The 14,748-nt window shown below is 58.1% G+C and overlaps 1 protein-coding gene across 1 annotated transcript in view; it reads right to left on the reverse strand.

Moving 5' to 3' along the window:
• Window positions 1–3,409, reverse strand: part of SLC16A2 (solute carrier family 16 member 2) — a gene marked incomplete at its 5' end in the record, with an annotated part of 46,773 nt that extends 43,364 nt beyond the window's left edge. The window contains one exon of the mRNA XM_083876266.1: window positions 3,073–3,409. Within this exon, the coding sequence (XP_083732392.1) occupies window positions 3,073–3,409 (337 nt within the window). The remainder of the gene's footprint in view (window positions 1–3,072) is intronic.
• Between the last annotated feature and the right edge of the window lie 11,339 nt (window positions 3,410–14,748).

The raw sequence follows: 14,748 nt of genomic DNA on the forward strand, positions 1-14,748 counted from the left end.
CCATCCCTGAGTTCCTCCCCCCAATAAAAGGTGTTACATTGGGGGGTTTCCTGCTTTTTTTTCCCCCCCACTGCTTCTGCTGAGGGGTGTCTGCTGGGGCAGATAAATAAATAAATGATGAATAAAGCCAGCAGTTAACCCTGAACAGCCTCCTCTTTCTTTCCTGCCGTCGTTGCTTCACTCCTTTGGGCAAACAAGAGCTCACAGGGGTCGGTGAGGTTCAAACCCTTCACTGTCGAGGTGTCAAGGCTGGATGAGGCAGAGACAAGACACCTCTACAACCCACCTTCCCTGAGAGCTTGGAGGTGGTGGAAGAGCAGAGACAAAAGGCTGAGCCGTGCCCAGAATGGCTAATTAATAGAATGGCTATTAATAGCCATTCTATGGGAACTGGGAGAGGATTCTTGTCCTCCCAACCTGCTGGAGGGGGATCAGGAGCTCCCTGGGGATCGCTTGCAGCTGGCGAGCTCCGAGTGACGTGGGAGGACACAAACAGACAGCGCCTGGTCTTTTCAGGAAAGGCCGTATCGCTTGGAAAAAGGAGCTACGATATTTTTCCTGATTATGTTTGCACGCAAAACGAGCGCCGCGGGGAAATTATGCAACGCCGAGCGGGGAGGGAGGAAAAAGGGTTGGAAGGGGGGAAAAAAGGGGCTGCACCCCAATGGCCTCGGCCCCTGCCAGTGCAGCTGCAGCCCCCGAGGTGCCGCAGATGGGGCTCCACAACCTCGGCCAAGGGGTTATTAACGGCCTCTTCATTAAACACCCAGACCAAAACGCATCTATTCGTCACCCAGGCAATTTAATTACCCAGCCCGGGTTCACCTCGCACACCCACACACCTTTCTTTTCTCGAGGCCTCCGTGTGGTCACGGCCTTAAATAAATAGATGGCGGGAGCAAGAGGAGATGCTGACTCCTACAACCTCTGTCTGGGGCACAGAGCCTTTAAACCACCAGAACTCGCAGTATTTAATTTTCTTTTGTTACCGCTTCTACCTTTAGAGCCCTGCCTTAGGGCTTTCTAGATGCAATCACAGGCAGCAGGAAACAGAGAGCTACACTATGAGCTTCCTGGGCATCACACACGCTCACACACACACACACACTCCAGGCCCATCAATCACCCTAATTACAGCTGGCCACACGTCACAGTGGCTGTGGCACTCCGTTAGTAGCCGTAATTACACGGTGGCATCGTTTCCCTGGTCAGAGCATCGGGGAGTTAATTTGGGGATTGTGGATGTGGTGGATCCCGTAATGAAATTTATCCTGGTGAGGAAATTCCTCCCCGCCGCCGTGCGCCAGTGGAGGGAGGGAGTTTGGGCAGTGCTGGTCCCCAAAACAAGGTTTGGAGCCCCTTGGTACTCATCTTGCCCCAGCACATCCCTCGTTCCCGTGTCCCCAGGCAGAGTCAGGACAGCACCATGAGCAGGTTCACTCAGTGTCAAAGGTTTGTGTCCACCTGGCAGAGGAGAGCAAGGTGTGTCCACCTGGCAGAGGAGAGCAAGGTGGACTATGGGGGTCCACCACAGTGTTTGTGTCTGCCTGGCAGAGAGGAGAGCAAGGTGGGCTATGGGGGTCCCATCACAGTGCTTGTGTCCACCTGGCAGAGGAGAGCAAGGTGGGCCATGGGGGTCCCATCACAGTGTTTGTGTCCACCTGGCAGAGGAGGAGAGCAAGGTGGGCTATAGGGGTTCCTCACAGTGTTTGTGTCCACCTGGCAGAGGAGAGCAAGGTGTGTCCACCTGGCAGAGGAGAGCAAGGTGGGCCATGGGGTCCCTCACAGGGATGGACATGGATATGATCCTCCAGGGGGGACAGCAGGACCTGGGACAAGGCTGGGCCTCCCAACACCAATGTCCAGCTGTGACCACCGTGCCAGCAAAGCTGGTGTCCCTTCTGCCAAGTCTCCTCCAACAGCAGCAAGAAACATCCCTTTCCTCCAAGTTAACCCTACCCAACCTCCTGGCCTGCGGGTCCTACCAAAACACAGAAGCCACGGATGGGGCTGTTCAGGCAGTGACGGCGCAGGTGGCGCTGCCAGCCCTGGCCGGTCCCACTGAATGGACACTGATGCTCCTGCAGCCACCCCAGGACAACGGGGCAGCCAGGCAGAGAGCTGAAACCCCATAAAACAGAACAATAATAAAGAAAATTAAAAGGGGGGGTGGCTCACGCCCAGCAGCTGATTCACCAGCGCTGCTCTGCTTTACCCCAAGACACACCAGCAGCAGGACGAGCTGAGGGTGTGTTGTCTTGTTTTGGTTTTTTTTTTTTTTTTTTTCCAAGCCGAATTACTTTTAATTGAGTACATCGGAGCTTAGGAACACATGATGCCGCCGGAGATAAATATAGAGAGGATAGAGAGAGGGGGGCAGGGAGCAATAGAGGTTCAACAGAGCCCAGAATGAGCTCCCAGCTGCGGGAGGCAGCGCCGGCCGCACCTTTCCCGGCTCGGCTGGGGCATCCCCCGCAAACAAACCCCTTTCTCCTCTCCTCTGGGGCATCCCCCGCAAACAAACCCCTTTCTCCTCTCCGCTGGGGCATCCCCTGCAAACAAACCCCTTTCCCGGCTCCGCTGGGGCATCCCCCGCAAACAAACCCCTTTCCCGGCTCCGCTGGGGCATCCCCCGCAAACAAACCCCTTTCCCGGCTCCGCTGGGGCATCCCCCGCAAACAAACCCCTTTCCCGGCTCCGCTGGGGCATCCCCCGCAAACAAACCCCTTTCCCGGCTCCGCTGGGGCATCCCCTGCAAACAAACCCCTTTCTCCTCTCCTCTGGGGCATCCCCTGCAAACAAACCCCTTTCTCCTCTCCGCTGGGGCATCCCCTGCAAACAAACCCCTTTCTCCTCTCCTCTGGGGCATCTCCTACAAACAAACCCCTTTCTCCTCTCGGCTGGGGCATCCCCTGCAAACAAACCCCTTTCTCCTCTCGGCTGGGGCATCCCCTGCAAACAAACCCCTTTCCCCGCTCCTCTGGGGCATCTCCTGCAAACAAACCCCTTTCTCCTCTCCGCTGGGGCATCCCCCGCACACCCAGCCCAGGAAAGGGGACGAGGAGCCCGTACCTGTTTTAAACTCCAGCGCCGGGTCCTTTTTCCCCTCGCCCAGGTCGCTCTGCAGCATCATGTAGAGGATCCCGAAGGAGTTGTGGATGCCGAAGATGGAGCCGTTGCACCAGGCGGCGGCGAAGACCACCACCCACCCGAATCCGCCCTCGGGGGGCTGGAAGGGCGCGGCGGCCCCGCTGTGTCCCTGCTCGGCCGCGGCCCCATCGGCGGCCCCATCCCCGGCTCCATCCTCGCTCTCTCCCGCCGCCGCCGGCACCTTGTGCTCGCGTTTGGCCATCGCGGCCGCGCTCCGGCCGCCGCCCGCCGCCCGAGTGCCCCGCAGCCGGTCCCACATGCCCGCCGTCCCCCCCGGCCGGCCCCCCCGCCCGCCCCCTCCTGCCGCAGCCTCACTCCCCGCCTCCCCCCCTCCTCCGCCGCCTGCATCCTCCTCCTCCTCCTCCTCCATCGCGCCGCTCGCTCCCCCCCCCCTCCCCGCCTGATCCCCCTACCTGCCCTGCCCTGCCCTGCCCCGCCCCGCCCCGCCCCGCCCGCGCCCCCCGCCCGTCCCCCCGCCGCGCTCAAAGGCCGCCCCGGGCCCGGCCGCGGCCCCGCATCGCCCGCCGAGCCTCCGCACCGCCCCCGCCAGCGCCGCATCCTGCAGCGGGCCCGGCCCGGGGCGGGTCCCCGACAGCGCCGCCCCCGCGGGGCCCTGGGGGCGGCAGGAGCCAGGGGGAGACACCGCTGCCCCCCGGAGCCGCACGGGGCTCTGGCCATGGGATATCCCCCGGAGCGAGGGGGGGATGCTGCTGTTTCCCGGAGCCGCACGGTGCCCTGGCCATGGGATATCCCCCCAGAGCGGCTCAGGGTAGATGGGATGCTGCTCCCCCTCCCCAGGCCCCGCACGGTGCCCTGGCCATGGGATATCCCCCAGGAGCGGCTCAGGGTAGAGGGGATGCTGCTCCCCCTCCCCAGGCCCCGCACAGTGATCCAGCCCCGGGATATCCCCCAGGAGCCGCACTGTGCTCTGGCCATGGGATATCCTCCCTAGAGCGGCCCAGGATAGGGGGGATGCTGCTCCCCCTCCCCAGACCCCGCACGGTGCTTCTGTCCCAGGATATTCCCCTGGAGTGGCCCGGGATAGAGGGAGATGCTGCTCCTCTCCCCGCCCCGCACGGTGCTCCTGTCCCGGGATATCCCACCTGGAGCGAGGGGATGCTGCTCCTCCCCAGACCCCTCAATGGAGCCCCCAGAGCCGCCAGAGCAGGTGGAGAATAGAGGACGAGGGGATGAGTTTCTTTCCCCACGCCGGGAACCCTGGTGAGGTTTTTTTGGCGTGCCTTAGCCTGGGAAATTGGGAGAAACGCTCTGAACATCACCCCGGCTGTCCCCAGTTGTCACCCCACTCTGCCTTTCTCCGGCCACCCAAACCCAAATAATTCTGCGAGCTGTTCCCTCTGCCTCGTTTTCCAGCAAAGCCCTGCCTTTTCTCTCCTTTCAATAAATAATTACAAACCCACCGATATATTAAAGCTTGTCTTTTCACACGCACCGAAGGTATTTACACTTTTATATCCGCCAAGTCTGAGTTATTATCCTTTCTTTTCCCCTTAATGGCTGTGTCAGTGTCAGATTCCTATCAGGGTAAAATAATACACCCCAACCTCGCGCTGCTCTTTCTTTACCTCCAGGGATATTAATTACAGGGCAGGGTGGGGAGGCTGAGGCAGGGCCGCACCATCTCCTGCCTCTCCTGAGAGCAGCTTGGGGAAACCTTTTGTCTCCAGGAAAAATAAAATAATAAAAAAAACCCTCTCCTGGGCCTTTCCCAGCCTGCAAATCACTGCCAGCTCCATCTCCATCCGCTTCCTCCCGGGCAGAGGATGAGGAGCGCTGGTTCTGAGAGGGATGGAGAGAGCAGAGCTCCCCCCAGGCCAGGGGGAAACTCAGCCTCGCTGCTGGAGGAACTGCATTTTTTATTTCCCTTCCTCTCTGCTGGAGTCTCCTCCCCCGGATCCCCATCTCCGCAGCGCGGCCGGGGGGGAGCTTTGGGAGCTTTGGAAGCATCTTTCACTGCCCTCTGCCGACGCAACGAGCAGATGGATTTTAATATCAGAAAGCTGAGGTTCGTGGCCTGCTGGTTTTATTTTGTTAAGCCCCTGCAAGGTGAGAAAAAAGGGGTCTGGGGTACCCCGGGGGGTGCTGCAGCCCAAAATGTTAATTCTCCAGCAAGGCTGGATTAAAAACAGCAGTGAGAGAGGTGGGAAAGCCCTTTTCCATAGAAAATACCATATTATGGAGATTTCTTCCCTCTGGAGGTGCAGAAAGCTCTTAAAGAGTGAGAAACAGGAGGATAATATTTAATATTCCTTGGACCTTGAGGCAGACACAAAAGCCAGGGAGCAGCACCTCTCCTGGGTGTTGGCTGGTTATATTGTGCCTGGACAGAGCATTTTTTTGGCCAAGACATCACTGGGCTGGACTGTGAGACCAGAGAGTAAAATCACAGAAGAGGATGAGAAATCAGGGGTTAAAAATCTGGGTGAGATGATGGAGGTTTCATCGAGGAGGGAGATGGAAATCCAAGCAGGAACAGCTCAGCCTGCTGTGAGAACACGGAGCATCCCACCCAGAGGCTCTGCAGCTTCATAACCACAAGATCAAATAAACACCGAGGAAAACCAGATAAAGCTGCTCTTCCCTCTTCAATTCAATACTGAAACACTCTTCTGTGCCTGCCACATGGTTTTCCCTCAAAGCCCTGAGCCTGCCAGCTTGCTGAGGGCTGCAGTGGATGGCAGCAGCACCTCCAGGCTCTCTCCAGATGCACATCTGGCATCCCTGGAGGGCTGGCAGGGAGCACCATCCTGTCCCAGCTGCCCAGCCCCGGCCACCCGGGCAAAGCCTGGCTGTCAGCAGCCTGTGCCTGCCTCCAAACCACCGTGCCAGAGCCTCTGCCAAGGCCCTTGGCTCCTGCTCAACCCGTGTGCCTGCCTTTGCACAAGGGGAGGAGGGATGGAAATATCTCTGCAAACACCTTGCAGGAGGACGTGGCTTCAGAGAATGCAAATTCACGGTGGCTTTGCAACCTGGCTCGGTGTTAGTGACATGTAGGGTTGTCCTGGGGACAAAACCTCACTGACAGGCCCAAAAAGCTCTGGGGGAACATCTCTGGTGGTGAGCAGCTCCCGGCAGAGACGTTCACATGCTGGGCACAGCCCCTTCCTGTCATTAACAATGCTCCTTTCTTTGGAGTGGAGTTGTAGTGAAGGCAGCTGCTACATCTGGCCTGGCAGAGACACTGCCCCAGAGGAAAAAGTAGCTCAAGGGCAGCCTTAGGGAGGTGCAAGACTCAGGGATGTTGGAATGCAGCGTGTGGAGCCCAAGGCTTGTCCAGGGACAAGGCAGAGAGAGAACCAGCACACTGCAACATCCTTCCTCTGCCTGGCCTTCCCAATGGTTGGGGTTAAAAATATCACAGGTGGCATTTCCCACCTTTTTAGCAGAGAATAAAGTCGATTTTACTCGGCTTGGCTGAAAAATGAGGCAAGTTAAAAGTGCTGGTGTGAGCAGTGCTGGTTTTCAGGGCTGCCACCAAACCTCATATTTGGCTTCATTTTGTCAGTGGAATTCACAGCACCGTGTCCACTCCAGTGGCTCCAGGCTGGGTGAGGACCATGCTGCTGCTCAGACACTGCTGCCCTGCCTGATTTTTCATCCAGCTGAGCAAAATCCACCATTCCTGGCCCAAACAGAGGAACCAGGGTGGATTAAAGGGCTTCTGGAGCCACAGAGCTGCCTGCTCACCTTCACCCATCCAGCTGCACAGGTGTGCAGGATATTTTCTCACTGGTTTTTCCATATTTCCTTTGAAATAGGAGCTGGAAGGGCACGTTCCTGTGGGGAAGTGGAAGTTCCTGCCCTGCCCCACCAAGCCCAACCAGGACTCAGCCCCAGCTGTGCCCTGTGACCCCACAGGACCCGGGCACGAGGTGCTGGAGATGCTCCTGCTGATGGGAACAGCCCGAGCCCGGCACACAAAGGAGGCAAGGATCCAGCTGTAAATTAATATTTTATAGAACACCAAGGAAAAAAAATCAGAGAGGCTAATTACGGCGATAATCATCGTGGCCCAGAGGCATTTCCATGGAAGTCAGGAATTACCCGGGATTACCTCAGCCAGCGCGTGCGGCACCCGCCACCTCCTCCTGTGCCAGCTGGGGCTCCACCACCCAAAATAATGGGTTTGGGCACCCTCCTGGAGTCCCATCCCACTCCAGTGCACAGCTTTTGGCTGGTTGGGGTGGTGAGATCTGTGGCTGGCTGCTCACCTGGGCAGCCTCTTTACCTGCAGTGTCGCTGATGTGGGAGCCATCGGTGCTCAAAACTCCAATTCCAATTCATGGAATCACTGGTAAAATGTTTGTGGATGTGCCCCCAGGATAAGTTTTTCCTATGGTTCATTAATTTGCTGTTATTAACTGGTATTTGCATGGTTTATCCAGTGACGGAATGAATTCCTTTAGGAAAGGGTGAATTCCCCTTCAGCTGCTCACTCTGGAGGGTGGGGGCACTGCCCAGCTCCAGCATGGCACACACCTGGAACATCTCCAGGAGCTGCAGGGCCAGGGGTTCTGCAGGCTCCTGTCCCACAGCCCAGGGCAAAGCCAGCCCAGACACCTCCAGGGGGAGCAGCTGGAGGAGCAGAGAAGCCTTGGTGCAGCTGGTTTGTGCCCCTGAGCTCACTGCTGGGCTGATACTCAGAAAAAACTCAGCTAAACCCCCATGTGTGCTGTGCACAGAGCTGGGAAGAGCCTGGGCTGGGGCTGGCCCTGGGCTGAGAGTGCTGAAGGTGCTGAAGGTGCTCAGATCTCTGGGTGCTGCTGTCTGCACCCTTTTCTCACCCCACCAAGCTGTGTGGGGCACCCTGGGCATGCTCTTGGTGCCCCCCAAGGCCAGGTGTGAATGTGTCCAAGAGCACCCAGGAATACAGGAGATGGTCTGGGGTCTCCAGGGGCTGAGACCTGGGGCTGCTGTGACACCCTTTGGGTTTGCTCCTGGCAGTTTGAGGGCTTGTGCTGAGCTGAGCTGCTCCTGTGTTGTGGTTTGAAAGCAAAACGAGTGAGAGGCTCCAAGTCAGAGATATAATTTAATAAGAAGAAAGGTAAAAAGGTAAAAATAAAATAAAATCAATGCAATAACACAAAGGAGCACTGACAGAGTCAGAACACACCCTGAGCAGGGTGGGGGGAGCAGTCCAGGTGAGGGGCTCTTCCTGAAGCAGTGATCCCACAGAAAGGTCTGGGAGCTCTGCTCCTCTGGGAATCCAGTGGCTCAGGGCTGCTTGTCCTGTCCCAAATCCCAGATTCTCTCCAGGTGGGAATGCTTGGCTCCTCCCCCTGGGCATTGGGAGCATCTCCCAATGGGATGAGGAGTCGTGCAGTGGCTCCTTGATGGCCCATTAAACAGAGAGAGCTCCTGGAGGGAGTTCCCTGTGAGTCCTGGGCAAGGCATTGATGGGCCATGAGCAGAAGAGCCCAAAGGAGGGGCCTGGGAAAACACTGCCCCACCTGGTTTTAACAGTTCATGAAGATGGTGATAGAATAAATACTTTGTGTACATCCTACACTGCAACCCAGGACACCCTGGCAGCACTGAGAGCTGCTCTGGGCACGGGCTGGGGGTCACCAAGAGCTGCAGGCAGGAGGGGACACAACTCTGTCCTGGGGCACAGCACAGGGGCTGCTCACCCCTCCTGTCCCAGTGTGAGTCCTCCAGATCTCTGCCCAGTGCTGTCACAGGCTGTGACGGTCCTGGGAGCAGCATCATCATCCTCCTCACCCTGACTGGCTGCACTTCTGCCTCTGTTTGGGTCACAGGAAACTTTAATTTCATTTTTGGAGATGAGAACAGCTCTGGTGGCACCAGCACAGGGACAGGACAGCTGGCCAAGGCAGCCCTGGGTGAGATATCCAGCTCGAGTGTCTGTGCTGTGCTGGCTGCTGGGGGGACATGGGGACAGGGGCAGGAGAGAGGGGAGCGAGGGTGCAGCAGCCAGGGCTGGAGTGGGCTGCAGAGCTGCCTGAGCTCCTTCAGGCACCCCAGAGCTGTCCAAGCTCCTCCAGACACCCCAGAACCGCCTGAGCTCCTCCAGGGACCCCAGAGCTGCCTGAGCTCCTCTGGGCACAGCAGAGCTGTCCAAGCTCCTCCAGACACCCCAGAGCTCCTCCAGACACCACAGAGCTCCCTGAGCTCCTCCAAGCACAGCAGAACTGCCCTTCCACCGCTGCCTGCAAAAGGGCTCTGGGTGGGACATCCTTGTGCCAGAGCCCAAGGTCCACCCTAATGAGCGCTCAGCTGTCCCTTTTGGGGTCCCCTGGCCCTTCATCCATCCCAGTTTTCTCTCCCTGAGGAGCCCCAGGAGCTTTGCTGGGAGCAGAGCCCGGTGTGCTGGGAGTGAGGAGCTCTCCCCTCTGCCTGCACTCCGCTGGATGCGGCTCCTTCCTCACAAACAGCTTAATCCCGCCCTGGAGCGCTCCGTAAAAGCAATCAAAGCGTGAGTCATCTCCCTCCAAACCTCAAACCGTGTCACAGATTATCCCTGGTGCTGTTGTAAGTTGTTTTTTTCTCCCCCTCACGTTTCTCACATCGCAGCTCCCGCACGGCTCAAACCACCTGTGTCTCCCCTGCCTCGCTCTGCCCTCTAGGGGCGTTCACAGCAGGCAGAAAACCATGGAATAGGGGAATTGTTTAGGGTGGAAAAGCCTCCGTTGGGTCCAGCCATTCCCAAACATTAACATTAACCAAACCCAGCATTAATCAGTGTCCCCAAGTGCCACATCTACACATCCTTTAAATCCCCCCAGGGATGGTGATCCCACCACTGCAGCTGTGTCAGGGCTGGACAGCCCCTGCAGTGAAGAAAATTTCCTAAATATCCAATCTAAAGCTCCCCTGGCCCAGGCTGAGGCCGTTCCCTCTCCTCCTGTCCCTGTTCCCTGGGATAAGATCCCAAATTCCCCCCAGCTGTCCCCTCCTGGCAGGGACTTGTGCAGAGCCACAAGGTCCCCCCTGAGCCTCCTTTTCTCCAGGCTCAACCCCTTTCCCAAATCCCTCAGCCCCTCCTGGTGCTCCAGACCCTTCCCCAGCTCCCTCAGCCCTTCCTGGAGCTCCAGACCCTCCCCAGCTCCATTCCTTTCTCTGGACTTGCTCCAGCTCCTCAAAGTCTTCCTTGAGGAGCCCAGAACTGCCCCCAGGATCTGAGGTTCTGTTTCTGTGTGTGCCTTTTTCACCACCAGCCTGCAGCCCAGAGTGCCCCTTGGCTGGGCAGGGGTTTGAGGAAGGGCTGTGGGGTCACTGGAGCCCTCCCTGGCTCTGCTGGCATCCTCAGCATGGACCTGCAGCTGCCATGGGCACAGCTGGGGGATTTTCCTGCAGTCTCAGCCCCTGAAGGAGCCATTGACATCACTCCTTGTCCCTGGGGCTGGAGTGTGGACACAGCCTGGGATGGGTTTGGGGTGGGCTGGGAAGGGCAGAGCCTGAGCTGGGCTCTGGTGGAAAGTGTTGGGGAGTTGGAATTGGATGGACTTTAGGGTCACTTCCAAACCAAACCATTTTGGGACTCTAATTAAAGAGTCCTAGGCTTGGATTTTGTTAGACCCCCAAAGAGATGAGGCTCCTGCAATGTTTGCACTCACTGTGGTCCAGTGCTGGCACTGGGGCACAGAATTATGGCACATTTTAGGCTGGAGGGGCACCTTTAAAGAGCTTCCATCCAACCCCCTTCCATGGCAGGGACACATCCCACCACCCCAGGGTGCTCCAAGCCCCAGTGTCCATCCTGGCCTTGGACAGCTCCAGGGATCCACAGCTTCTCTGGGCACCCTGTGCCAGGGCCTCAACACCCTCATTGTAAAAAACTTCTTTCTCCTATCTGGCCTAAATTGACCCTGTTTTATTTTAAAACCATCACTTATTGTACTATAACAACAGGTCCTGCTAAAAACTTTGTCACCATCTGACTTGGAGCCCCTTTAGGCACTGGAGGGGGGGCTTTGAGCTCTCCCTGGATCCTTCCCTTGTCCAGATGAGCACCCCCATCTCCCTCAGCCTGCCCCCAGAGCAGGGGGGCTCCAGCCTTTGGAGCATCTCTGTGATGTGACCCCAAATCCTCGGGCACCAGCACCTGGTGACAGTGACAAGTTGAGGACAACAATGTAGCTTCATCAATACCCCAGACCAACAGCTTGGCCTGGATCTGATCCATGGGAATTCCAGGGGGAAGTGCGAGAAGATAGTGGAGGAGACGATGCCCAAACCTCTCCCTGGAGCATCTCTCCCCTTCCCGACTGCACCAACAGAACCATTTCCATCCGGGATGCTCCTTAACCCGCATCTCCCCCCTGGAAAGACGAGGAGATGGAGGGATTTATCCCAAGCTGTAGGGAGCATCTCTCCCCTTTCCCACCGCTCCAGCAGAATCATTTCCATCGGGAATGCTCCCTAACCTGCATCTCCTCCCTGGAGAGCCAGGGGGATGGAGGGATTTATCCCAAGTTGTCGGGAGCATCTCTCCCCTTCCCACCGCCCCAGCAGAACCATTTCCATGGGGGATGCTCCTGACCAGCATCTCCCCTCTGGAGAGCCGAGGGGATGGAGGGATTGCCCCCAGGCCGGCGGGGCGGCTCGGGGAGCGCGGGGCGCGGGGCGGAGCGGGGCGGGGGCGGTGCGGGGACACATGCGCCGTGCGCGCACTGCGGAGCGGAGCGGAGCGGGCACAGCCGGCGGAGCGGGGCGCGGGGCGCGGGGCGCGGGCAGCGGCGGCCGCACGGCCCCGCACGGCCCCGCACGGCCCCGCAAACCCCCCTACGGCCCCGCACAGCCCCGCACGGCCCCGCACGGCCCCGCCGAGACACAGCCCCGGCCGCCCCCAGCCCGGCGGAGGTGAGTGCGGGGGATGCGGGGATGATGCGGGGGGTTTCATGCGCGCTCACACCTGGGGGGGGACATCCCTTGGCGCGGCTTTGCAGCCTTTTTGTGGGGGTCTGCCATATGTTTTCATCCATTTTTTTGGGGAGGAGGAGGACATCCCTTTTTGTGGGGGTCTCCCGTATATTTTCATCTTTTTTTTCTTTTTTTTTTTTTTTTTTTTTTTTTTTTTTTTTTTTTTTTGAGGGGGACATCCCCTTTTGTGGAGGTCTCCTATATATTTTCATCCTTTTTTTTGGGAGGGGGAGGGTATCGTTACGTGGAGGGGATCCCCCACCTCTCTGCATCCTGGCATGGGGGGTGGGTGATCCTCTGCTGCTTTGCATCTTTCTGGCTGGGGGGTGGAGGGTTCTCCATCCATTTACACCCATTCGGGGGGTCCTCCATCCCTTTAAATCCTTTTTTGGGGTCCCCCATCCCTTTAAGATCTTTTCAGGGGGATCCTCCATCCCTTTACATCCCTTTTGGGGGGGATCCTCCATCCCTTTACATAATTTTTGGGGGTCCCCCATCCCTTTATATCCTTTGAGGGGGATCCTCCATCCCTTTAAATCCTTTGAGGGGGATTCTCCATCCCTTTAACATCCTTTTGGGGGAGATCCTCCATCTCTTTAAATCCTTTCAGGGGGATCCTCCATCCCTTTTCGGGGGATCCTCCATCCCTTCCCATCCTTTCTGGGGGGTTCTCCTGTCCCTTCCCATCCCTGCCCGAGGTTGCAGGGCCTCTCCGCATCCCCGTTTTTGCTGCATCCCCCCCACCCCAGCTTTGCATCCGTGCCCGGGGGCGGGGGGCTGTCCTCCATCCTCCATCCTCCATCCCTTGGCATCCTCTCTTTTGGGGAAGGGGCTCCTCGCATTGAGGGGGGTCCCTCACTTTGCAGCTGTTCGTGGTCGGGGGAGTTGAATCCTGCAGGTTTTGCACCTTTTCCTGCAGGGGAGGGGGGTCAGGCACGTTCCCATGGCGCTGGGGAGGGGGTGTGTGCGCTGTCACTGTCACTTTGCATTCCTGCACGGAGAGAGGGAGGGAGGGGGCTGCTCTGCACCTCTGCACGGGGGCGAGATGGGGGTGAGGGGCTTCTCTTGGCATCCTTTGCCACGCTGGGGAGGGAGGATCCTTCATCTCTGCATCACTGTGGGGGATAAACTGGGCCCACACGGCTGCCTGTGCACCCACAACTGCCCTGTGCACCCACAACTGTCTGTGCACCCACAACTGCCCTGAGCACCCACAACTGCCTGTGCACCCATAACTGCCTGTGCACCCACAACTAACTGCCTGTGCACCCATAACTGCCCTGTGCACCCACAACTGCCCTGAGCACCCAAAACTGCCCTGTGCACCCACAACTGCCTGTGCACCCACAACTGTCTGTGCACCCATAACTGCCCTGCCTGTGCACCCATAACTGCCCTGTGCACCCATAACTGCCTGTGCACCCACAACTGCCCTGTGCACCCACAACTGCCTGTGCACCCACAACTGCCCTGTGCACCCACAACTGCCCTGTGCACCCATAACTGCCCTGTGCACCCATAACTGCCTGTGCACCCACAACTGCCCTGTGCACCCACAACTGCCCTGAGCACCCATAACTGCCTGTGCACCCAAAACTGCCCTGTGCACCCACAACTGCCCTGAGCACCAAAAACTGCCCTGTGCACCCATAACTGCCTGTGCACCCACAACTGCCCTGTGCACCCAAAACTGCCCTGTGCACCCATAACTGTCTGTGCACCCACAACTAACTGCCCTGTGCACCCACAACTGCCCTGAGCACCCAAAACTGCCCTGTGCACCCATAACTGCCCTGTGCACCCATAACTGCCTGTGCACCCACAACTGCCCTGTGCACCCAAAACTGCCTGTGCACCCACAACTGCCCTGTGCACCCAAAACTGCCTGTGCACCCACAACTGCCCTGAGCACCCAAAACTGCCCTGTGCACCCATAACTGTCTGTGCACCCACAACTGCCTGTGCACCCATAACTGTGCACCCATAACTGTCTGTGCACCCACAACTGCCTGTGCACCCATAACTGCCCTGAGCACCCATAACTGCCTGTGCACCCACAACTGCCTGTGCACCATAACTGCCTGTGCACCCACAACTGCCCTGTGCACCCATAACTGCCCTGAGCACCCAAAACTGCCCTGTGCACCCATAACTGCCTGTGCACCCACAACTGCCTGTGCACCCAAAACTGCCCTGTGCACCCATAACTGCCTGTGCACCCACAACTGCCTGTGCACCCAAAACTGCCCTGTGCACCCATAACTGCCCTGTGCACCCACAACTGCCTGTGCACCCATAACTGTCTGTGCACCCACAACTGCCCTGTGCACCCATAACTGCCCTGAGCACCCAAAACTGCCCTGTGCACCCATAACTGCCTGTGCACCCATAACTGCCTGTGCACCCACAACTGCCCTGTGCACCCATAACTGCCTGTGCACCCACAACTGCCCTGTGCACCCAAAACTGCCTGTGCACCCACAACTGCCCTGAGCACCCAAAACTGCCCTGTGCACCCATAACTGTCTGTGCACCCATAACTGCCCTGCCTGTGCACCCACAACTGTCTGTGCACCCATAACTGTCTGTGCACCCACAACTGCCTGTGCACCCATAACTGCCTGTGCACCCATAACTGTGCACCCATAACTGCCTGTGCACCCATAACTGCCCTGTGCACCCATAACTGCCCTG

This window comes from Zosterops lateralis (genome assembly GCF_965231275.1).
Source record: "Zosterops lateralis genome assembly, chromosome: 21".
NCBI classification, from domain to species: domain Eukaryota; kingdom Metazoa; phylum Chordata; class Aves; order Passeriformes; family Zosteropidae; genus Zosterops; species Zosterops lateralis.